We start from the raw sequence: 26,701 nt of genomic DNA, 5'->3' as shown, positions 1-26,701 counted from the left end.
TTCTATAAAATTTTACTTCTCATTTTTATCCATAATCTGATTCTAGATTAATCATTTGTATTGCTCTGAAATACATAGGGTCACTTAGTTATTCAGTTTTTAATAATAATAACTATTATTAGAATTAATAATATGGGATAAATAAACACTTACATACATATACTGAACGTATTACTTAATAAATTGCAATTTTTGAGTGACAATGTTCTTTTACACACAAATGTGTGCATGATTAGTGAATGAGACCTTGTGTTTCCTCATATTTTGTGAACAGTTGTTTGTGAAGTAGAACAGTTGTGATTTTAGTGACATGAACAGTATTGTGTGTTTTTCATCATCTTCAGTTTAACAACTCTGTGGTGTAATCACTCAATGATCAGCCTATTACTAGTTAGGACTGATTATTGTAAACTGGTTACATCTGTGTTTCTTTTTCAGCTTTGTAATTTCCTCCTGTGTGTCCCAGTTCCGTAGTGATTACCGTTTAAGATTGTTAATTGTTTGACACTTTTAATTTCATACTGAAATACTATCCATTTGTTTTAAGGGAGATGGGGAAAAGTCTCCACGGCAGAGGAGGCCCTCCAGCCCCAGCTCCAACAGCTCTTTAGGGGGTTATGGCCGCTATACGCCTTCCCGCTCACCTCAGACCTACAGCAGACCAGGTATCCCTCCACATATCTGCACAGTTATTGTGTAACTATCTTTGAGTCTTTTCAATGATTTGGATGTAATAGTGCTTTAAATATTAAAGGGATAGTTCACCCAAAAATGAAAATTACTCCATGATTTACTCACCCTCAAGCCAACTTAGGTGTATATGGATTTCTTTTTTTTAGACAAATACAGTCGGAGTTATATTAAAAATGTCCTGGCTCTTCCAAGCTTTATAATGGCAGTGAATGGGTGTTTAGATTTAGAAGTCCAATAAAGTGCATCCATCCATTATAAAAAGTACTCCACACAGCTCCAGGGGGTTAATAAATGCCTTCTGAAGCAAATTGGTGTGTTTGTGTAAGAATTATCCATATTTAAAACTTTATAAACTGTAATGCATTATATTCAAAAATACATTTTAAACCACAACAAACTAATTTGATGCAGAATTGAAGAATCATTTGGTTTTCAAGTGTAGTTGCTGATCACATATTACTGCCATTCTTCCCTGACCATCTGGGTCTCTTGCTCAGAGCAATATCTGAGTGTCAAATACACCACTCATCCAGAAAATTCCAACCTGTTGCCTGTCCCAACTTCGGGGAGGAGTAGCGCCCATGGTAGTGCCAGAGGCTCCTCCCCACTGCCTTTGTACAGCGGCAGTGGTAGAAACACCCCACAGGCAGGGAGTGGTGGCGTGGCTCTGCCCCTCAACCCCACTACTCTGGCCTTGCTCCAACAACACAACTACATCCCTTACTTTAGAGGTACCACAGTTCTGCTTGCAGGCTTTTTTGCCCAGTACAACTCACCACATGCTGCATGTGTGTGAACTTACAGTCTTGGATTTGGTTGGTACAAGATTCACTTTGAACTGACAATGTGAGTGATTGAGTTCAGTACTAAAAATGCTGTTTTAAGAACCTAATGTCACAAAGTGGATGACGTTCCTGCTGTTGGAATTCTATTTCAACACAGAGCCATGGATCAAGCTCCGAAACTCTTAGTGCTTCACAGGGTTTGCATTCAAAAGAACTAGTCTTTTGCTACATTACTACCCTATCCTTCATCCACCTTTCCTGAACAGGAATTGAGACAGGATTCAAACAGGAAGCAAAGTCTGAAAGTAGGCCTAGGACAGCCCTGCACCTCAATTTGCCTTCTCACGGTAAACCCTACAAACCAGTCTCTCTTTCACTGTGTATCACCAGTGTATTACCAGTGTATTACAGTGATGTGAGATTGTAGGTGTACCGCAAGGTTCAGTCCTTGGACCAATCTGTTTTTTATGCTTGCTTGTGTTTTAAAGAGTTATGTCCAACCATTTTGCATGGAGACATGTTGATATTCATTATATTTGAGCTGAAACAGTAACCTAATGCACCAAGACAAATGCGAACGTTGGTGGCGAGCATCGATATGCATTCATTTGTTGTATTGTAGTTGATGTTGTGCTTCATCTGTTAAGGTGAAATTTTCCGCCATACATCTGGTATTCAGAGTGACTGTCTGTATGTTCGTGTTAATGTTGCTGTTTACTTGGTGGGGGTCATTTTTCTCCTTTCAGCATTTTTGAGTGTTTTTATTTGACCTAACATTCATACTCAATAGACAATAGTTTGCAAGTGGAGTTACAGTGGAGTTCAAAAGTCTGAGACGTGTAGAAATGTAAAATGTATAGAAATTTCACATATCAGAAACTGGCTTGTGATTATTTAATTAGTGAGCTAAAAATAATGTATCTGAAGTATTTCTTCATTTTACATCATATGTAAAAGGTTTTCAAAATACTAAATTTTTGTACATTTCTTGATTAAATAATAACAATGGACAAAAAATCCCAGATTTTTGATCTCTGGTTTTTGGACCCCACTGTGCATATGTACATTTTATGTATATCTACACTACGAGTCGAAAGCTTTTGAACAGTAAGACTTTTAATGTTTTTAAAAAACACTCTTCTGCTCACCAAGCCTCCATTAATTGATACAACGTACAGCAAAAACAGTAAAAACTTAAAATATTTTTACTATTTAACCCTTTAACTGTTACCGTCCCCTCTGTGGGATGCCTAAGTTTACTTTACCATATTGCAAAAAGATCCTAATCTATAGATGTATAGTTTATACATCGTTGGAAAGGTCTAAGACTCCTAAATAGATATTTTACCCTATTTTTGTATTACAAATTATGTAGGAAATGTAATAGATTAATATATGTCAAGAGTGCAACTTAAAAAAATCTACATCATAACATGAGTTCTGACCTTTGTCACAAAAGACATTCTTCGTTGCCTTTTTCCCTATGACGTTTTAGAAATCATAGGAAATTATATATCAGTTCAAAACTTCAACTCCAAATTCATCTTTGAAAGGCATTTTAAAATCAGACATTGCATTACCATGGAAAATGTACATTAAAATCATATTACAAAATGTTTTCTTTCATGAATTATAAAAATGTAAGTCTGGATGTATGTCTGTGTTCAAAAATGGGAGTGACAGTGACAAGGGTAAAAGTAACTGTTTTTTATTTGAATATATTTTGTAATTTATTCTTGTGATCGAAACTAAAATTTCAGCATCATTACTTTTATAGTTTTTTTAACATTATACACTATACCATTCAAAAGCTTGGAGTCAGTATAATTTTTGGGAAAGAAATGATAGAAATTAAGACTTTTATTTGTTAAAAGTGATGATAAAGACATTTATAATGTTACAAAAGATTTCTATTTCAGATAAGTGCTGTTCTTCTTAACTTTATGTTCAAAGAAACCTGAAAAAAAATCTACTTGGCTTTTTTCAACATAATAATAAATGTTTTTTTGAGCAGCAAATTAGAATATTAGAATGATTTCTGAAGGATCATGTGACTGGAGTAATGATGCTAAAAATTCAGCTTTGAAATCACAATAATAAATTACATTTTAAAATATATTCAAATAGAAAACTGTTATTTTAAATAAACTTGTTTTAAATATTTTTAAATAAATATTTTAAATAAAAAATAGTCAAATATTTCAAAATTTTACAGTTTTTGCTGTACTTTGGATCAAATAAATGCAGGCTTGGTGAGCAGAAGAGACTTAGTTAAAAAATATTAAAAATCCTACTGTTAAAAAACTTTTGCCTGGTAGTGTAGAATATATCGGAAAGTATTTATTCATAAAGATAAGATGTCTGTGAAGAGGAGGAAAGTATGATGAAAGAGATTTGGGTTTTGTGGTTTCTCTGCAAGAAGCAGAGAGAGTGGGAATAAAGTTCGCAGGAGAAGATTAAAGGGGCAAATTGATGAGCTGTAATTTTGGGTCAGTTTGCCAGGCACAGTGGCATAAACTTAGGCCTCGTGCAGTTCCAGGCCAACCTTTTAATGCTGCATGAAAGTACACTGAGGTTGCATTTGGAGAGTGCTGTTTATGATTCACTTAGCTGTCTAATTGACTTCTTATTGGTAAAGAGGAAAATTGCCTCTTCCTTACAAATGCAAAACCTCACTATAGCTTCCTTGATCGTTTCATATCACCTTCTGAGTTTGGTTTCTACTTATGATATAGAAAATAAAGATGGAAGTCATTTGCAGAATTTGTATTAGTGATGAAATGTGACCATGGACCACAAAACCAGTCTTAAGTAGCATGGGTATATTTGTAGCAATAGCCAAAATACATTGTATGGGTCAAAATAATCATTTTTTTTAATGCCAAAAATCATTAGGATATTAAGTAAAAATCATGTTCCATGAAGATATTTTGTAAAATTCCTACTGTAAATATATCAAAACTTAATTTTGGATTAGTAATATGCATTGCTGAGATTTTTGTTCGTACAAATATTTTTTGCACCCTCAGCTTCCAGATTTTCATATAGTTGTATCTTAGCCAAATACTGTCATATCCTAACAAACCATACATCAATGGAAAGCTTATCTAATCAGCTTTCAGATGTATAAATCTCCATTTCTCAATCTTATGACATGGTTTTTGTGGTCCAGGGTCACAAATAAACTCTGCATTACACCCAGCAGACATGAGAAGGGCGTTGCAATCCATAAAATCATATTTTAATGAGTAATGGGAGCATCGAGACCTTCATACTCCACAGTGTGCTCCAGTGATTTGATTTGTGTATCTTTGGTGTATTTTATGACAATTTCCTGCTCCCCCAGCTCCAGATGTGTGGAAGATTTTTCCCTGATACAGGGTGAATTTTTACTAACAGCACTTTGTGTGTATTGTGTGTGCATGTTTTTGAAGAAGTTGCAAGTGTGTGTGAAAGAGAGAAGGAAAAAACAAAGGAGACAGAGAAAGATTATTGCTTATGTGTATTTTGGTTTTCAACATATTCAAATGACTTTTCATGCATTTAAATAAAACATTATAAAAGAGAGTTATAAAAGTAGTTATAAAAGAGATTCTCTCTCTCCTTTGCTCTCAGTTTGGTAAAAGATTGTGATTATGAAGACTTAGTATTTTTTCACTGAGTATGATGGTGACATCACAATTCAGCCTGCCAGTCTATGTCCAATTCTCGACCCCACTCAAAGTTGAGTGTCTGCTGAACAGATGCCATTAGTGTTAAAGGGGTCATCGGATGCTAAGTTTACTTTTACATGTTGTTTGAACATTAATGTGTATTGTCAGCGTATGTACAAATCTACCCTATAATGATAAAAATCCATGCAGTGGTTTTTAATTAATTCTGTAAAAATAATATCCCCTTTTTCAAATCGAGCCATTCTCAGATGCCTGTCGTTGTGGTGTCACACTGACAGAGGCCGCTCTCACGATAGTTGATTGACATGAGCTCTTACCTCAGATCAGCTGTAACAGTCCGCCCTCTTTGTTTTGATGCTGGAGCAGGGATGTCAGTTAGACAAGAATATCTCCGAGGTGTTGTGTTGCTGGATGTAATAATGAACATAGTGATCGTCATTTACTCCCGACATTGGAGCTGCTGAAGATGCAGTAGATTATGTTTGTTTGTGAAGGGAATGCACCTCCCGATCTACATATATCCGTCTATGTTCGCACGAATCATTCGTGATCCAACTTTACTTACAGCAGAAGTGAGTATAAGGGTTTTTTTATGAATCTTTGCAATCGCCTTTCCTAATAATGTGCTAGTTAGTAAGTTTAGTGGCTAAATGCGGCTAAAATAAACAGGCTCGTCTCTCCACCGATAGAAGAGGGGCGGGGCAAGCACAGCTCATTTGCATTTAAAGCAGCCTCGACCAGAATGAGATGATTTTTGCAGAGCTCGTTTTGACAAGGTAAAAAGGGTGTTGTGTTACACAACCATTGACAATTTTTAACCAAAGTATATTATAGACTTTTCATTAAGACCCTAAAGAATCATATCAACTTGTAAAATGGGCATCCAATGACCCCTTTAAGATAAAGTGTAAACGCAAAGACAAATTGTATACTTTTCAGAGCCGGCTGTATTGTGAGGTCCGTTGAAAGATCTAAAACGAAACGTCATTAAGGGAACCCTGTTAACTTTTCCTTCTCTTTTCTTTTCGTTTTTTGTGTCTGCCATGACCTTCACCCCTCAAGGTAGTGAAAGTGGTCGGAGTACCCCGAGTCTCTCCACCTACTCTGATGGCAAATCTCCTTCCTCGACGTACGTGGCGGCCCCACGGCATTTCCATATCCCAGGTAGGTGCTAAAACTTTTGCTCTTTAGCTATCTATGCTAAATCAGTTGGGTTTTCTTTCTCACAGCTCTTCTTTCTTTCTGTCCTCACTTCTTTGCAATATTAAATCCTCTTTTTCAATGCACATTTGTCTCTATTTCATGAGAAAATCTGGCAGACTGAATAATTCACAATCACATTCTGCCTTCATATTGTTCTGTGAGTCATTTTTGTGCATAATTTCCATCAATTTAGTACATTTATAAGTTATTATTGTTAGCAAAGCCCTATTTATAGTACGTAAAAGAAACTTATTGTCACTATACTCATCCTTGGATATGTTTGAAATAATTCTAATGATCAGTTTCATGTGTTTTCTGCCCATTATTGTAATGACGTCTTGTTTCCAGTGCTGGCAGATGCTGAAACGGCTCTTAAAATGTCCCACATGTGTTACATTAAATGACTTTTTTCTAGAAGTAATGGTTGAGAAGCAGACGTGAGGTTGGGATGACCTAAACAAGCTGCGGAGATACACATGCTGTGTCAATTATTAAGACATTATGTCATTGCAATTACTCCATTTATCTCCCTGTTTTCCTTTTGGCTTAGTTCATTTTAGATGACATTTCTATCTTCGAAGTTGAAAGTGAGATAAAGCTTATTTAGAATTCTGACTGCAGAAAAGCCATTTTTCAAAGCCATAGATTTTGTCGAAGGCAAAATGCTTGATCATGCATGCCGGTCATGAATGAAATGAACTACAATATCTCCTTTACAGCGTCATTTTCTGCACTTTCTTTTTACCCCGATTCCATCCTCTAATAACTCATGCTTCTTTATTCATCTTCTTTCTTATTCTCTTCCTCTCTTTGTCTTCCATTCTCAGAGACTAAAGTCAAAGATAATATCTATAGAAAGCCCCCTATCTACAAACAGCATGGTACAGTCCAGTCTCCGTACAACCATGTTTCTTTGCATGCTGTTACGCATGTCACCATGGTACATGCTGCCATGGAACCGTAACCTTTGACCCCCCCTTCTGTCTGCTGGTTTCCATTTCAGCTCCAAAGAGTAGGCCTTGTAGGTTTTACAAATCCCAGAAAAAGGTTTGGATTTGACAAGGTACTTGCTTTTAAGCAGTCAGTACGTAATTGTTGGTTCTTTTCGAATAGCATTAAGCCCTGAAATATTAGTGCTGCTCAATGCCTATTAACTTAGAGATAATTGTTTATATGTTTGTCAATGTTACACATACACCAAAAGTTTTAGGTCAGTAAGATTTTTAAAAAATCTCACCAAAGCTGCATTTATTTGATCGAAAATACAATGAAAATAGTAAAACTATGAAATATTATTGCAATTTACTATCAAAAAAGTCATTTTTGATCAATTTGATGCATCCTTGGTAAACAAAAAATACTTACTGACCCCTCATTTTTGAACGGTTGTATACATTTAATGTAAATAATGCCTTTGATATGATGTTTTCATCTATAAGATCCTACATGTCTTTCATCCTGACATGGAAACAGCAGTCAGATATATTATTTATTTTATTTTCGTGCCTCTGTCCATCCATACATACTCGTTTGTTAGTTGCGGTATTCATAGTTTCTCATCTGTCTGTGGTTTTGTAAATTAGATGTTAAACATGGTGTCTGTGTAACTCATTGGTTTGGTGAAATCTCAAAGGCATTTGTGCAATCCATTGTGATTGGGTGTAGAGGTATCAATCATTTGATTGGTTTCTTTTGACCTTTTTTTCCTGAACTTACCCTTTGACATTGTGTTTGGTTGTGTCACTTTTCACATGCTTGTTGATTCTCCTTGTAAATGTGTTTTCTCCCATAGTGAACACTGTATCAAATCAAGCTACACTGAAAATATTAGATAACACATGATTTTTATGAGTATATAACAGTATTTTCATTCTATTTTTTATTGTGTGTTTGTGTGTGTAGTACTTTGCATGATGTAACTTGTGTCATTCACTCTCTCAAACAGTGAAAACTGTCTTTAAGGATGTATTTAAACTTTCTTACTTTTCTGCAGCTTCCAGAACCTCCTGGCAAGATGGTGATGATGTAGACAGAAAGGTGATTTATGTAAACGTCTCTCTGTGTGTTTGTCCATTCCATTTGATATACTGTATCAAATTGTTTTGGTAATTTAATCCAACCTACTCTTGTGGAAAAGAAGTACATTTTTACTTATTATGGAGTAAACTGAATGTAATGTTTTTGGACACATTGCATGTTATTGTAATTAAATTAAAATGTATTACATTTTACATTTATTTTAAATTCAATCAGCAGTACTTTATTTGGCTTTTTCAGTGTTTTTGGCCATTTAAGCAGGACTTAAACGGATAGTTTGCCCAAAAATGAAAATTCTGACATGAATTACTCACCCTCATGTTGTTCCAAACCCATAAGGCCTTCTTTCAACTTTGGAACACAAATTAATATTTATTTTATGAAATCCGAGAGCTTGCATGCATGGGACTGTAAACGCTCATGGAAGACTGACAAGGAAGAGAAGAAATTGTTGAATAAAGTCATTATTTTTGTTTTCTTTGTACATAATTTTGTACGTGAACGTGAACGTGAACGTGGTGGTTGCGTTGCTGTCTATGCAGGGTCAGAAAACTCTCGGATTTCAACAAAAATATCTTAATTTGTGTTATGAAGATGAACGAAGGTCTTATAGGTTTGGAACGACACAGGGTGAGTACTTAATGACAGAATTTTTATTTTTGGGTGGACTATCCCTTTAAGCACGCTTCATAATGTAATAAGGCTTATATATGTTTTACATCTTTCCGTTAAATTCTTTATTGTATTTCTTGCTGTTTTTGTTTGTCAATAGACGAGGACAAGCTGGATGAACCTGAAGAGTGAGATTGATGGACAGTCTCCAGATCTGGACCCCAGGACTTCCACCCACAGCTTACCAACCGATATGTCTCAACCCAGTGAGTAACCGATCAATGATTTAATGGAATTCAAACTTCCTTAAAGTCACATCAGTTCAAATGGGTCTGATGCATGGGTCCGATGACTCACGCATATGATCCGCTCCATTTTAATGCGTCTCTGGACTGTATGCGCTGTGGTGGTTTGTGTGAAATGGCACGAAAAAAAATTCTTTCACCCCAATTGAAAGCATATTAACACTGTCTGAATCATTCCCTATCCCCATATAGTGCACTACGTGCCATTTTCCGCACAGAAAATAATTATTCTGTGAAAAAGTGACTGATTTCAGCAGCAGCTTCAGCATCTATTTATAGTGTAGGGGGCGGGATGCTTTGGATTCTAGAGAGCATTTGATTGGACAGAAAGTTTGATGAGAAGCTGAAGTGCAGGGTGATGTCATCAAAATCGTTGATCCATATTGGCGGAAGTTATAGACTTACCAAACATGCTGGGTTATTTTATTTAAGTCAACTATTGTTTAAAAATTATTACGTTGCTGGCTTAAAATGGACTGGAACTTATAAAAAAAACACACAGAATTACTACAGGCAACAGCAATAATCAAAAGATTACAATACAAATTATATTTATTTATGTGAATACAGCATAGTGTACAATATTACATACATTTAAACATGTTTAACAAGCATTTTAGACTAAAAAAATTAACATTTAAAAGTAGCATTTTAATTTTAGCGTATTCAGCCGTTATCTATAATCGCCTTTTACCAGAATAGCACTAATTCTCGGGTCGGTGTGTTGCAGAAATCTGAGCCAGTGCATGTCTGCTGTTCGCGAACTCCAGAACGTGGCCTCACGTTTCACTCATAGCTGAAAGATGCTGTGACTGACATAACCTGCCCATAAACAAACAGTACTGACATTAGAGAACATATTTTAACATCAAATTAAACTCAATACTATAACAAATAAAATCCATTTTTTTTATGCAAGGCAAAAGGTGTTTCCATCATGCGAAGTTGCCGCTGCTGAAGCAGCTGACTGACATCTCATCCTTATGTTGTGTTGTGTAAAATAATATAATTTACAGAACAGTAAAGACTTTCTAAATGAAATAAAATGTATACAAGCCTTTATTTCGCTGAAGAAGTGCACCAAATCGGTGGTGCCGAGAACCGGTATAACCCGTAGAGGACTCACAAAGCTCGCGCTCTGACTGTAACTCAACAGCTGGGTTGTTTTGTCAGAGACAGGCTTAACCCAGCGGTTGGGTAGAAAGAAATAACCCAATGTTAAAAATGACCCAGCAGCTTAGTTACAAAAAAATGACCCAACAAGTTGAACCCAGCATTTGGATAAAAAAAAATAGTCCAGCATTTTATTAGAGTGTACTAAAAGCCAAAAAACTTCAATTTTGATTTCATGGGGACTTTAAAGCGGACATCAGATGCCAATTTTAGGGTCATCAGATGTTTCAGGATCTTCATGAAATGTCTGTAATATACTTTGCTGGTTAAAATTCCTCAATGGTCGTTTAAAACAACACCCTTTTTACCTTGTCAAAAACAGCTCTGTTCACAGCGACCCGTTTCAGTGCATGTCTCTTTAAATGCTAATGAGCTACTGCTCACCCCGCCCCCTTATCTGTTTTCTGTTGTACAGTGTACAACTGTCTGAGGGCGAAAATGTGCTAATACGGGACAGTCCATCAGCAGCCGTGGGCGGGGCTTGAGCAATATGACATCCTAATGCTCAGAAAGTCAAAATGGCTTGATAATTGAGTAAGGTTTTTTGGTGGAGTGTTTGTTGTTTTTTTATCATTGTAGGGTTGTTGCGTCCACAGACTGCTAAGACACATTTATATGCAAACACCATGTAAAGTGAATTATGCATCCGATGTCCCCTTTAAAACCTGTATTTTTCAGGCTTTCTTTCCTACAGCTGCTTACATACTGATATTGAGTGGTACAGTTTCTTCTGTTCATTTTTCTATGAATGTTTCATATCCTCCTCCTTAAGCTGTCTCTGCCTGTCCTCCCCTTGAACATGATGCTAGAGTAAAGTGCTATAAATCTTTCTGAATTCTCTGTTTTACAGACTTTCCATACAATAAGTCTGCTTCGCTGCCAGGATATGGGCGGAATGGCATATACAAGGTAAACCTCATACGACCTGATATCTGCACACAAACACAGTACCCCACAAACCTTTTAACACGCCATCTGTGTGTGATTTTTGGGAATATATGTGAGCTGTGGTCACAAATGCTGTCATTCGCTCTCTCAGCAGTGAAGAATGTTGTTTGATCCTAGTTGGATTTGTCCAACCCAGCTGTTGGGACACAGAGGGCTGTTGTAATCGCACACATCAGGAAACACAGTCACAGATCGGTTAGTGTAGAGATTTAGCTGAGGAAGCTATAATGTTCAGAGGGTGTGTCTGTACTTGCGTGCAGTTAGAAGCGTGTCTTGTTCCCACCCTCTGGCGGTTTTCCATCTTCTGCTTTGATCTTGAAATCTGGCTCCCTTAATGGACTATCCTCGGTAATGAAGAGCAAGATGTGCTTCCCCAGCAGAAATCCCAGGCACAGTCCTTATTAAAAATCTGATTCAGATCTTTTATCTCACATGCAGAGTTGCCAGGTTCTTCTTTGTTTGAGAAAGCTTCTCCTGCACACTAGGTGGCAGTATTTTGCAACGGTTCTTTGTGGCCAATTCCCTACCTGAAAGCAGAAATATTACCCAGTTTTTATATCTAATCTGGTCTGACTTAGTGTCATGTTTCACCTTTATTTTCCACAAAGGCATGTGAAGCAGAGAGATGGTCATAGATCAATATTTATACCAAATTCTCCAGCCCTAAGCATTCAAGCGTCTTTCTGTGCTAGACTTTAACCTTTAACCTCAGGAAATGAAAGAAAAACTTTCACAGTTACAGCAGCCGTGCTGTTCAAACATGCTATTGTTACTCTCATTTGATAGTAACAAAAATAAATAACGAAGGCATGGTGAAACTTTTCCAAGAAGCTTTTAATGTGACTTTTATAAAACCAGACGCTGAAATGTTCCATCTACTGTTTTGATATTGCTATGCATTCTGCTTGTGAATAAATGTGTGCTGTATATAATTGTAAATATGCTAAATCTTGTCATGCATTGCTTCTTACCAGGCGGCTGATCTTGGCGAGGATGATGGCGATCATGATTCATCCTGGAGTGGAATGAGAGGTGAGTATTTAACCAACACTACCAGTCAAAAGTTTTTGAACTGTAAGATGTTTAATGTTTTTAAAGAAGTCTCTTCTGCTCACCAAGCCTGCATTTATTTAATCCAAAGTACAGCAAAAACAGTAAAATTTTTAAATATTTTTACTATTTAGAAACCTGAAAAAAATCTACTCTGCTGTTTTCAACATAATAATAATAAATGTTAATAAATAATCAGACTAGTAGAATGATTTCTGAAGGATCATGTGACTGGAGTAATGATTTCTGAAATCACACAAATAAATTACATTTTAAAATATATTCAAATAGAAAAGAGTTATTTTAAATAGCAAAAATATTTAAATTTGTACCATTTTCACTGTGCTTTGGACCAAATAAAAGAAGGCTTGGTGAGCAGAAGAGATTCTTTAAAAGACATTAAAATCTTACTGTTCAAAAACTTTTGACTGGTAGTGTATATAGACAACAGATGAGCTGCATATTTACCACATAAAAATTAATGTTTGTAATTTCTTTTTCTCTTTCTCTTTTTTTCAACTTCTTTCCTGTTTTCCACCACTTCTCAGAGTACAAGGTGAGTTCTAGTGTGTATAATGGAATACTGTAGCTTTTCATGTCAGTTTTAGTTATTATTTTCCCATTTTGTGGAACAGTAATTCTCAACTTTTGGGTGGTGAACCCAAAACATGTGGCTGGACTTGTTTTGATCATGGAAAAACAAAAATGGAAAGAAAAATAAACCACAGCTAACCCCAAAAAAAAACGTACAGTAAATATGACCCAGAAAGCATTAAATACAGGTTCACTTGCACATAATTTTGTGTTAATTATTGGTTGCAGGACGCTTTCGATAGTTTCAATAGACAGTGAGAGACAAAATTATCCATTTCTGCATATGTACTGTTTTATTAACTCTAAATATGTTTGGGTCCAAACAATTATTAAAGTGAAACATAATTTTGAACAAATGGGTTCATACAGTTCAAAAACAAATGATGCTTGAATGCATTTTTCTACAATAATTCTAAACGCACTAAATGCGGCTAAAGTAAACAGGCTCGTCACTCCACAGAGAGAAGAGAGGGGCGGGGCGAGCAGAGCTCATTTGCATTTAAAGGAACAACCCCTTAGAATGAGATGATTTTTGCAGAGCTCATTTTAACAAGGTAAAAAGGGTGTTGTTTTAAACAACCATTGGGAATTTTTAACCAAAGTATATTATAGACTTCATTCAGACCCTAAAGAATCATATCAACGGGCATCCGATGACCCCTTTAAGAAGAAGTTGTTGAATAAACTTGTTAATCTTGTTTTTTTTTTTTGCACAACCACAGATGAACCACAGGTGTCACATGGACTATTTTAACAATGTCCTTACTAACTTTCTGGGCCTTGAACGTGTCAGTTGCATTGCTGTCTATGCAGGGGCAGAAAGCTCTCGGATTTCATCAAAAATATCTTAATTTTTCACATGACTGTATGTTCCAGGTCTATCCCTATGACATGCTAGCTGTGACCCACAGAGTCCGAGTAAAACTACCACGGGATGTGGACCGCACCAGACTGGAGGTAATATTTATTAGACCTTCAAGTAGACCACTCCTTCTATGTATTCCTATTTTTGCTGAATCATACATAATCTTATGCTGTAGATGATTTTATTTCACACTATTAGTTGCGTTTTGGAGCATCCCAAGTTATGATTGAGTGATACTGATATAATGATTGACATTTAAATACAGTTGTGTCATCCTTTTTTTAAAATATGGAGCATGGGTTGACTTATTTCTGTTTAATTATTATTTTGTCAGCATTAGTCTTGATCAAAGTATGCCAGAAGGCAGCCAGGCGAAGAGTTGTGTATGTTTGTGTGTATGCCGGACTGTACATCTGTCAGTGCGAGTGTTTGTGAGGTTATGACTTTGTTGGACCACAGTCCACTTGCCCATGGCCAACACATAATATATCCAGAGTGTTCCTGGATATTGTGTCAGTGTTATTAGTGGGTTTAAATGGAAAGGGGAAGAGAAATGTCTGGCTCACTTTAACTTCAGCATGAGTTACGAGAGGCGCTGATTTACTGATCCCACTCCCTATAACTGTTAGCTAGGAATCACTGTGGTTAAAATCGCATAATCTGAAAATGTGTGTATGTGTGTGTCATCGTATGACTATTGTCCTGATGTAAGAGGCCCTTGTCACATCTGTTTGAACTGAGCATGATTTGAGTCCCAGCGGGAGTTTGCAACACCCAAACTTTCCAAAGAGGGTGATTTCAGCATCTGTTTGGAGACGTTCAAGATACCCACACATCTGCAAGTGTGACTGTACCACATACGACAGGGCCTGAAAGAATAAAGATTTATACAAATCCATTCTGGAATGGTTTAAACCAAAATTGAGGTCATAGGCTTAAAAGCCTGGCAACTTTCGCAGCCCCCCAGCGGTGCTCGTAATCCTGATTGTGCTAAAAGCAATGAATGTCGTCAACTGTTGCAAAGCTTTAGGTGACACATGCATATAGATGGTTGTAATTATTGTCAGTATTTTATTATTTTTCGCTCCGTCTTTAATCTGTAATGACGTTTGCACCGTGCCGATATTGTTAGCAGAATAAACAGTGCTTAGATTCCTGGCTGAAGTCCTTTGGGTTTGTTCTGATTAAGCTTTGATTAGCTGTTTGACAGTGTTATTTTAGGCTTTTATAGATGGATGACTATATCATGGAGCTATTCTGCATGCTTTAAAGTGATAGTTCACCCAAAAATGAAAATTCTGTCATCATTTATTCTCCATCTTGGGTTTTAAAACCATATGACATTGTTCTGTGGAACACGAAAGGAATTATCAGAATGTCCAAGCTGTTCTGTTCCATACAAAAAGTGGATTTTAAAAGCTTTAGAAGACTTTTTAGTGAATAACAATTTCAGTTTGGTCTGTTCTTCATGAATACTTGGAATTAGGGCTGCACGATTTGGGAAAAAAATAATTGCAACTTGTTTGACTAAAAATGCAGTAATAAAAAGCATGTTTGCTTGTAGACCTGCACAATTCAGTCAGAAATTTTGTGATCATTTATCAATAGCACAAAATCTAAATAATAATAATAATATAAAACAAATGATAGGAAATAGTACTATTAAAAAATAATAAAAAATGTTTTACAGTACATTATTCTTAATGTTTAAAACAGGCATTGCTATAATATTTTAAACAGGCATTGCTTGTATTTATTTAATTAAATCACAACCTTTGCAGTTTGATAATTGTACTATTATTATGATTATTTATGGCACTTTTTCTGTCTTTGAGAGCCTGTTCACCATTAAAGAGCAGGTTATATGTTTGTTAAGTGTCCTAATATTGTGTTGGAGTCCCCTAAAACAGGTTTAAATTCATCTAAGGTCAGAAAACATTGTAATTTTCTCAGAATATACATTTATACATAGAGTCATTTGTCAATGATTTTGAGACGGTTTGTTCAAATCAGTTTTAAGTTAAATGTCTGTAAACCCCTCCCTTCCATAAGCCTACTATGCTCTGATTGGTTAGCTGGCCAAGCTTTTTGTGATTGGCACAGAGAGGAGTACTTGAGCGAGTTAGCAAGCGCTGCCATCTGTGTTGTCAAGTCCACGGTTGTTTTTGATGTCACGGGTTGAAGCAACCACAGTGACATCATATTTAGCCCCTAGTGAATTTACCAGGGGAACCCTGAGAATAAACGTGTATTTTACACCCCGGAACATGATTTTTAACGGGAGCCCCCCTTGAAATGCGATGGGGCTAGTTTTGAATAGGAACTGGGTGGGTTTTGTTGTGAAAACCTGGCAACCCTGAGCATGCACCTTTACATAAAACAATAATACAGTGCTCCAGTCCGTTCTTAAAATAATGACATTAAAACATTTTGTTTAACACTTATGCAAACGAATTGTGACAAGACTTTTTCTATTAGCAAAATAAGACAATCAGCATTGCATGAACAAAGAAATGTATGTTAGCTAAACAAGGTTTCTTTACTGAGAAAAAGCTCAAAAGTTTTACTGCATCAAGTTGCCTTACTTTTTTAAAGGAGAACTCCACTTCCAGAACAACAATTTACAAATAATGTACTCACCCCCTTGTCGTCCAAGATGTTCATGTCTTTCTTTCTTTAGTCGTAAAGAAAATGTTTTTTTGAGGAAAACATTTCTGCATTTTTCTCCATATAATGGACTGATATTGTGCCCCGATTTTGAACTTCCAAAATGCAGTTTAAATGCAGCTTCAAATGATCCCAAATGCGGTTGTAAACAATCCCAGCCGAGGAAGAAGGGTTTTATCTAGCGTAACGATGGGTTTTTTTTTTTTTTTTTAAAAAAATGTATATACTTTTTAATGCCAAACGCTCGTCTTGTCTTACTCTGCTTGGACTGTTTTTTCCGGTTCATGACAGTTAGAGTATGTCGAAAAAGTCCCATTTCATGTTCTCCCTCAACTTCAAAATCATCCTATATTGCTGTTTTACCTTTTTTGTTAAGGGTGTTTGATCTTCTTTGCATGTTCACTTTGCAAAGACTGGGTCGGTACTTCTGCAGCAATGTAGGATGATTTTGAAATGATTTTTGAAGTTGAGGGAGAAAATACAATTGGAGTTTTTCGACATACCCTACCTGTCTTGAGCCAGAATACACGGAGTTCATGGAGAGAAAGGCAAGATGAGCGTTTGAGATTAAAAAGTATTTAAATCATATTTTTAATGAAAATTACCGACCGTTTCGCTAGATAAGACCGTTCTTCCTTGGCTGGGATTGTTTACAGCCGCATTTGGGATTGTTTGAAGCCCCATTTAAACTGCATTTTGGAAGTTCAAAATCGGGGCACCATCACAGTCAATTATGGAGAAAAATGCAGAAATGTTTTACATTATTCACATTATATGTGAATCTTTGTTCTGGAAGTGGACTTCTCCTTTAAATTTTCTCAACTATTTATTTTTAAAAGTGTGTAAAACACCCTTTTTACCTTTTCAAAATCAGCTCTGTTCACAGCAACCTGTTTTGGTGCATGTCTCTTTAAATGATAATGAGCTACAAGCTCACCCCGCCCCTCTTTGTGTATTCGGTGGTGCATTACAATCAAAAACAAAACTAATTCACTGCGTCCTCAGTGGTTCTGATGTCAGGAGAAAATACGGATAGTCCGTAAGCAGTGGTGGGTGGAGCCTGAGCAATATGACATCATACTGCTCAAAAAATCTAAATGGTTTAGACTTTTGGGGGGTTAAAACAGATGGTTTTTATCATCGTAGGATGGCTGTGTCCACACTGCTAAGACACATTTATATGCAAACACTATGTAAAAGTAAATTTTGCATCAGTTATCAAAAGTTTTCAAATTCGAATAATTACAATTATCCTAATTCTTATCATTTCAGAGGCACCTGTCACCTGAGGACTTCTACAACGTGTTCGGGATGACCATTGAACAGTTTGACCGTTTGGCCTTGTGGAAGAAAAATGACCTTAAGAAGAAAGCCCGCTTGTTTTAAACCACACCGAATCGCTTGAAGGAAAGCAAAGATAAAGAGAAAACCTCTTCTCATCCATCCTGTGCGCATGGAGGGATGAGTGTGAGAAAAATATATATGCACCTCCGTTCTGCTGCATAGCTACCGTCATCCCATCCCACGCTGAAGAAGAGGGAGCGCTTTCACAACGCCGTTTGCCACCTAGCTTCATCCGTGAACGCCGCACCACATGGTCTGAATGTTACTCTGATGACAGAGAGTCCAAACTAAATTCTCCACCTTGTTTTTCTCTCTGATTGTCTTTGATCTCGCCCCCCTCGGCTGTCTTTGTGATTCTCCCTTTGTGGAAAAAGCACTCAATATTGATATAAGCCACTTTCTTTACATTTTGTACCGTTGATAAACATGGCCAATCAGCTCTACTTGTCTTTATCCCCTTGTCTTTATTTTTGACTGCAGTGAATGTTGTCCGACGTCTCCGTCTACTCGTATTGTTTGCTCAGTGTCTTCCCTCCTGCCTGTTCCTCTTCTTACCTCCTAGACATGATACTCAGCCACTGCTTGGACTGTAATATCTATCATGTAATATAAGCTTTATGGAAGCTCATTCATCCATGGCTTTAGCATGACCAGGCCAAAGACTCAAACGGAGCAAGACGTCAACAAAGCACCTTACACGTGACCTAACCAGATGCGACGCAATAAATCGACAAGAAAAACCTCTTCCATGTCTTTTTTTTTTTTTTTTTTTTTTCCTAACCAGAGCTACAGGACACTTTTCCATGCCCCGCCCACTGTGAAATCTCATTGGCTCCTCAGAACTGTATCTTAAACATCAAATGTTTTCCATTGGCCATCAGTTTTCGAACTTGTCGTATTGCGCCTGGTTAGGACACAGTGTTAGTTGATATGTTTAATAATCTTTACTGTTGCTGAATGACTGTGAGTGCAAACAGCTGGAACAATGCATAGCTTTTGTGTTATATTATGTATTGTTTGCTTTTTCAGGTCAATGTGCAATTCATCAGATGTCATGATGTCACAGTTATTCAATAAGACAGTTAGAGTTCTAAACTTAACATCTGGACTTCACATACTCTCTCAATATATAATGTGCACAGTACATATGGTCATAAACGTTATCAAGCATTATCATTGTTTTAATTCGCCCAAATGAAAGTGCTCATGGCAGAGCAAACCCTTATTTTTGTATCCTTATTTCTTTTTCATACAGATGTATGCCAGATACTTTATTTTCCATAACTGCGACATTGACTTTAGCATGGAGCCATGCCAAAGTTAACAGATTCTGTAGCAATTAGCAAAACTAATACAACACAACACTTAATAAAGCATGCAGTTCAGTGGCGCTTCATTTAAAACCCAAATATGATTGTTTTTCTTCTTCTTTTTTTGATTGTTAATAAATGTGTGCAGTATATTGATATAGATGTCTGTTACATTTATCATGTCACCCTGTAGGCATGCTCTGCATTTACTAAAGCATCATGTAATGACTTCATAATGGACTTTTAAGAATAATCATGACATGTGTTATTTGATTTGAGGTTGTTTTGTTTCTTCAGACACATTCTTAAGTTCTTTTTCTTATGCCAGTGACTCAAATTAGCAAAAAAACAAGAAAGGAGGGTGTTATGTCCTTTTAATTATGTGTATACGTTACATAAAGATGTCAAAAATCTGGAACTGTTAGAAACACCACCACGTTAATGATAACCATGTGTAACATGTGCCTATATCTTGTACAATATCAAGGCATCTTTGGATTTTTTTAACTGCTCAGCAGGGAAACTCATTGTTTTGCTTTGTTGATTGTAAAAGTATGGTGTTTCTAATCAACTATATGTGTGCGCATCTCCTTCTTCAGGGTTGTAATGTAATTTTTCATGTAGTACATTTTAAGCCTTCGCCGGTTATGCCAAAATCTGTTGTTTTGGGGAAAATACAGTACAGAAAAGCTTGAACACATGAATGTGTTTTGGTCTGAGTGCGTAGGTGGGAGCCTTCCCAGAAGAACCATGTTGAGCTGCGGAGGACAAATGTGTTAGTCTTATTTGAACAGCTGTAGAAACATGCACGCGTGTGGGTGTGAGTGGTGTTCGCCTGCAGTTCAGCAGTCCAATAGTTCAGACTAGGTGAGTTCAGATCATTGTGTGTTAAATCATCTTTATTCTTTAACATAACACTGACCCAAGTGGAGACAAAACAAGGAGGTTGTATCTGCATCTGCACTGATTCAATTTTTGTGTTTTCTGAAAATATGGCTTGCTGTTGGAAATCATTTCAAAATTTGTTTTTCTTTGTGTGTGTGAAGTCTTTTTGTCTGGATGAAAGCAGATGTAGGACTGTGACCCAAGAGAACTCTGACCCGACAGTTTTGAGAGCTGCTTTCCTACTTTTGCTACTATTGAAGAGTGTTTGTGCCTGGGTCTGACTGCCCGACTGCATTCAAAAAAATGTTTTATTTTATACCTAGAAAGATTGAGGGAGCTTCTTATGAAGTTGTCTCTGTGTTATGATGAGGTAACGCAACATGTTGGGTTTTCCATGGGTGCGTGTGGTTTTGTGCTTGTATGCGATCTAACTACTGCGTATAACTGTGATTGTGATGTTATTCTGACTGTGCAAAGTAATGCGTTTGGGAAATGTAAATGCACCCATTTCATTCATGTGTCTTTGAGTTGCTTTGCAAGAAATATTGATATTCATCTCAATAAATACAGCTACTTCAACTCAAGTGTTTTTCTGTAAAGAAAGTTTCTGAATCAGATGAACGGATGGATGGACAGACAGATTTTATCGAAAAGGAAGTTTTTGAATTTTTTGAATTTGACGGATGGACGGGTGGGTGGACGGATAGAGCTATTTCAACTTTTTTCTGTACGAGACGAACAGATAGATAGAGCCATTTCAATTGATTTTTTTTTCTGTATTGGATGGACGGACAGACAGAGCTATTTGATGGGTGGATAGACAGATACTGTAGATAGATAAATAGATAGAGATTTTTGACGGACAGACGCACGGGCGGGTGGATGGATAGATAGATAGATAGATGACAGATAGAGCTATTTCAAATTTTTGTATCAGATAGATAGACAGAGCTATTTGACGGACACGGGCGGGTGGACGGATAAATAGATAAATGATAGATAGATAGAGCTATTTCAACGTTTTTTGTATCAGACAGACAGACAGATAGATAGATAGAGTTATTTCAGCGTTTTTTGTATCAGACAGATAGAGATAGATAGGTAGAGCTGTTTCAACTTTTTTTGTAACAGACAGATAGATAGAGCTATTTCAGCTATTTTTTTCTGTATTGGACGGATAGATAGAGCTATTTGACGGACACACGGGCGGGTGGATGGACAGATAGAACTATTTCACCGTTTTTTTGTAACAGACAGATAGAGCTATTTCAGCGTTTTTTGTATCAAACAGACATAGAGATAGATAGAGCTATTTTAACGTTTTTTTGTAACAGACTATACAGATAGAGATAGAGCTATTTCAGCTATTTTTTCTGTATTGGACAGATAGATAGATAGATATAGCTATTTGACGGACACACGTGCGGGTGGATGGATAGATAGATAAATGGATAGATAGAGCTATTTCAACGTTTTTTGTATCAGACAGACAGATAGATAGAGCTATTTCAATGTTTTTTGTAACAGAGATAGAGATAGATAGATAGAGCTATTTCAGCTATTTTTTCTGTATTGGACGGATAGATAGAGCTATTTGACGGACACGTGCGGGTGGATGATAGATAAATGAATAGATAGAGCTATTTCAATGTTTTTTTGTAACAGACTATACAGATAGAGATAGAGCTATTTCAGCTATTTTTTCTGTATTGGTTAGATGATAGATAGATAGATAGATAGATAGATAGATAGATAGATAGAGCTATTTGACGGACACACGTGTGGGTGGATGGATAGATAGATAAATGGATAGATAGAGCTATTTCAACATTTTTTGTATCAGACAGACAGATAGATAGATAGAGCTATTTCAATGTTTTTTGTAACAGACAGATAGATAAAGATAGATAGAGCTATTTCAGCTATTTTTTCTGTATTGGACGGATAGATAGATGGATAGATAGATAGATAGAGCTATTTGACGGACACGTGCGGGTGGATGGATAGATAGATAAATAGACAGAGATAGAGCTATTTCAGCGTTTTTTGTATCAGACTATACAGATAGAGATAGATAGATAGAGCTATTTGACGGACACGCGTGCGGGTGGATGGATAGATAGATAAATGGATAGATAGAGCTATTTCAACATTTTTTGTATCAGACAGACAGATAGATAGATAGATAGATAGAGCTATTTCAATGTTTTTTGTAACAGACAGATAGATAAAGATAGATAGATAGAGCTATTTCAGCTATTTTTTCTGTATTGGACGGATAGATAGATGGATAGATAGATAGATAGAGCTATTTGACGGACACGTGCGGGTGGATGGATAGATAGATAAATAGACAGAGATAGAGCTATTTCAGCGTTTTTTGTATCAGACTATACAGATAGAGATAGATAGAGCTATTTGACGGACACGCGTGCGGGTGGATGGATAGATAGATAAATGGATAGATAGAGCTATTTCAACATTTTTTTGTAACAGACTATACAGATAGAGATAGATAGATAGATAGATATAGCTATTTGACGGACACACGTGCGGGTGGATGGATAGATAGATAGATAAATGGATAGATAGAGCTATTTCAGCTATTTTTTCTGTGTTGGACAGATAGATAGATAGATATAGCTATTTGACGGACACACGTGCAGGTGGATGGATAGACAGATAGATAAATGGATAGATAGAGCTATTTCAATGTTTTTTGTAACAGACAGATAGAGATAGATAGATAGATAGATAGATAGAGCTATTTCAGCTATTTTTCCTGTATTGGACGGATAGATAGATAGATAGATAGATAGATAGATAGATAGAGCTATTTGACTGACACGTGCGGGTGGATGATAGATAGATAAATGGATAGATAGAGCTATTTCAATGTTTTTTGTATCAGACAGATAGATATTTCAGCGTTTTTTTGTAACAGACAGATAGATAGAGATAGATAGAGCTATTTCAACGTTTTTTTGTAACTGACTATACAGATAGAGATAGATAGATAGATAGATAGATAGAGCTATTTGACGGACACACGTGCGGGTGGATGGATAGATAGATAGATAAATGGATAGATAGAGCTATTTCAACGTTTTTTGTATCAGACAGACAGATAGATAGAGCTATTTCAATATTTTTTGTAACAGACAGATAGATAGATAGAGCTATTTAAGCTATTTTTTCTGTATTGGACGGATAGATAGAGCTATTTGACGGACACGTGCGGGTGGATGGATAGATAGATAGATAGATAGAGCTATTTCAATGTTTTTTTGTAACAGACTATACAGATAGAGATAGATAGATAGAGCTATTTGACGGACACACGTGCGGGTGGATGGATGGATAGATAGATAAATGGATAGATAGATAGAGCTATTTCAACGTTTTTTGTATCAGATAGATAGATAGATAGATAGAGCTATTTCAGCTATTTTTTTCTGTACTGGACGGACAGACGCACGGGTGGGTGGACGGATAGAGAGAGAGAGAGAGAGAGAGAGATGTTTAAACTTGCTGTTTTAAAGTGTCTCCTATATGTTTATTATATAAACAAACTAAACAGACGTTGAGACAAAATATCTTCCAACACTCGTCGATCTACCCAGTTAGTAAATGTGACCGCCTTCCTGCTCTGCTATTGGTTGGATTTTTAGTAGCGCGCTGCCGGATTGGCTCACGTGGTTGTCAATCTCGGGCTGATTTGACAGCGTGAGCGGTCTCTTGAGCGCAGAATGAATCTGAGGAAGCTCACACAGGCCAGCCAAAGGAACAACAGAGGCGGCTGTTATCAAGTCCTCACGGATACAGGGCAGGTCCATCATCTGGCGATAAAGTTATGACGGAAAATAACGGAGAAGGTAAGATGTCACTATAAAAATTTTTGGACACTTGCTTCTATTTATGCGTTGTGAAAGTCTTGGCCATCCATGAAATGTTTCCTAATTTGTCGATTTCAACACACTATTGAGGTTTCATTAAGACAGGCGCTGCTAGAAAACATTTCATGTGAATGTGATAGACGTGGTTTTCAATGTTTATTTATTTGCAAATAAAACAGCTCTGAAGTTGTCATCATACATTAATGTTTGTCCTTTTTTGGAGCTGCCATCAAACCTTTTCTTGTTTTGGAGCTGAGGCAGAGCACAAAGAACCACGAGGCATCCTGATGAATGTGCAGCGGTTGTGGGGGGCTCTTGTTGAATAGCAGGAGCCTGCAGGGATCAGCTGGCGTCTGGAGCCCCGGTCTCTTGATTATACAGAGGGGGGAGGGGTTGAAAGAGGTGTAAAGCTAAATTATGAAGAACAAATCCAATTAATTTGATACAGTGCAGTGGGATGACTCTTAAACCACTGGAAAAGGGAAGCTGGATTATGTTTATATAGTTTATATGAGGATGAAACATAGTTGTCACTGACAGCATCATAATTGCATCCCTATGTCTAAGATTTCAGTGTTATGTTTACCCCAGTTGACCTTATTTTTCTTCAGCAGCTTTGTTACTGTTGTTCTCAGGTGTTTTTTGCAAGTCCAGGGGATGTTTATTTAGAGACATGTTTATATAAAGCGTTTGGGACCATGTGAAAGTGTTTTAGTTTTCCTCCAGGAATAACTGACAATGGAGCGGACAAGAACCGTCATCCTGTGTATTGTTGGCTTTACTTTTTCTGGCTCGGAGATGAGAGAAAACAGGACAAAGCCACCAAAGTGGTCGAGTCTCATATCTCATTGTCCAGACTGTCTCAAAACAGTCAAAACAGGTAAGGAAAAATAAGAGAGAATCGACTGGATCAGTTTGGGTTGGGCCAAATGCGGTTCTTGGACTCCTTGGCTAGAAATACGATCATTTGGAAAAACAAAGATAAGCGTGCGGACAAAAGCTCAGCATCTTTGATCAATAGCCAGTGCGGAGTTTAGAAGGGTGTGACCAAGCGCTTTGAGGGATGTTAGTCAAGGACCATCTGGTAAAATAGGCAATGGAGCCTAACTTGACCTGTTCGTCTGCTTTTGGCTGAACTTTCGCCACAATTTGTATCTTGCAAACAGGAGGTTCAATTCAGGATGTTCTGCTTCCTAATCAGAGCGAAAACAAAATACCTTTGCCTTATTGAATCCCACCCTTTAAAAATAATATTTCCTTCGATTCTTCGAAATGCTGATGTACTGGCAGTTTCATATCGATCTGGCAGAGAATGAATGCCTTTTTTCAGAAGTAGGTGCATTTGATTCCATTTAAGGTGAAAAAGCTTCAAGTTGCACCGTTATTATAGTAGCATAGCATGTGCAAGCTTGTTCATTTACACTTTATTTCAACAATTTTGTAACCACACGAAATGAGGTCATCCAAGAGCTAAATGCCAGTATGGTTGAGTGTTGCATAGCCCCAGTAGGTGGGAGTTTGATATTTTGTCTGATAGCTTGATGACTGGTCTGTACATGTGGTCTAAAGTCTGATTGCTGATGCAGTGACATCATTCACAGTGCACATCTGGACTTGCATTGTTGCAGCATCTGTGTGAGAAAGAGAGAGGCCTCTGGTGAAGATGGATGACTGGTCTTGCTTAATTTGCAGGAGAAAAAAGCATTCGGATATTAAGTGGACATTCATTATCTTCTAATCACTGCTTTGAATGATGGGGAAAATGCAGTGATACAATATAGTACAGTCTGACTTCTACCAGTTTCCTTCCAGACTGTTTTTCCTCTCTTGTGGTTCTAGTCTAGCAGTCTGTGCCTTAGGATAGGTTTCACAGACAAGTCTCCAGTGGGTTTATATTAGTCTGCATTAGTCTTTCGGGATGCAGTATGTAGTTTAATTGTGCGAGTGTGTGTAACATACAGCTGTGAACAGCTGCTGATTCTTTGTCTGTCTTACTCAATACCAAAACACTTCCTGACCTCTAACATTGATTTCTATGGAAAGCTGTGTTGGTTTATGAAAATTCTTGATGCTATAAAAAGAAAAGGAAATGTAACATGCATCATTACATTTTTTCATTAAGTACGCACTTTCATGGGAAATACCTTGTTTGGGAATCAAACCCATGACCTTGAATTTGAAGCACTATGCTCTACCAGTTGGGCTCTTGTCTTTGTCTTATTAAACCTTTTTATATACTCTTTTTGGTTTTGTTTATGTGAGTTGAAAGGCCCTTTGAGAACATATAAAAACCACTGACTCTGTCTTAAAGACCCCATGAGATGTGCGTCCATGTGTGTTGTTTTTTAAGCCGTCTATCCACCTTATTTTTAAAGGCAAAGTTCGCTTCAAGAATAAAAATTTACTCAGCCCCATGTGATCCAAGATGTTCATGTTTTTCATTCGCAAAGAAATTGTGTTTTTGAGGAAAAAATTCCAGGATGTTTTCTTCATATAGTGGACCTCAATGGTGGTCCAATTGCAGTTTCAATGTATACATTCAATGTATATCTAGCAAAAATTAACTACTTTTTAACCACAAATGCATTATGTAATAATCATGTTGGAAAGGTCACTGGTGACCCAGTGTTTACAAAGCGAACGTGCAAAGAAAGTCAAAC

The 26,701-nt window shown here is 36.9% G+C and overlaps 2 protein-coding genes across 2 annotated transcripts in view; both read left to right on the top strand.

The window, feature by feature from the left end:
* ablim2 (actin binding LIM protein family, member 2) overlaps positions 1-20,724 on the top strand; it is a 67,045-nt gene extending 46,321 nt beyond the window's left edge. The window contains exons 12-22 of the mRNA XM_051125141.1: positions 548-665; positions 1,191-1,424; positions 6,215-6,316; positions 7,183-7,236; positions 8,349-8,392; positions 9,165-9,270; positions 11,333-11,391; positions 12,405-12,462; positions 13,029-13,036; positions 13,951-14,031; positions 17,879-20,724. Coding sequence (XP_050981098.1) covers positions 548-665; positions 1,191-1,424; positions 6,215-6,316; positions 7,183-7,236; positions 8,349-8,392; positions 9,165-9,270; positions 11,333-11,391; positions 12,405-12,462; positions 13,029-13,036; positions 13,951-14,031; positions 17,879-17,992 — 978 coding nt within the window. The 3' untranslated portion in view covers positions 17,993-20,724. The remainder of the gene's footprint in view (positions 1-547; positions 666-1,190; positions 1,425-6,214; positions 6,317-7,182; positions 7,237-8,348; positions 8,393-9,164; positions 9,271-11,332; positions 11,392-12,404; positions 12,463-13,028; positions 13,037-13,950; positions 14,032-17,878) is intronic.
* A 3,164-nt stretch (positions 20,725-23,888) lies between these two features.
* Positions 23,889-26,701, top strand: part of afap1 (actin filament associated protein 1) — a 67,019-nt gene continuing 64,206 nt past the window's right edge. The window contains exon 1 of the mRNA XM_051124217.1: positions 23,889-24,020. Within this exon, the coding sequence (XP_050980174.1) occupies positions 23,999-24,020 (22 nt within the window). The 5' untranslated portion in view covers positions 23,889-23,998. The remainder of the gene's footprint in view (positions 24,021-26,701) is intronic.

The sequence above is a fragment of the Labeo rohita genome, chromosome 12 (genome assembly GCF_022985175.1).
Source record: "Labeo rohita strain BAU-BD-2019 chromosome 12, IGBB_LRoh.1.0, whole genome shotgun sequence".
Classification (NCBI taxonomy): Eukaryota; Metazoa; Chordata; class Actinopteri; order Cypriniformes; family Cyprinidae; genus Labeo; species Labeo rohita.
Note: the sequence above shows the minus strand (reverse complement) of the source record. Positions and strands in the feature narration are given on the sequence as shown.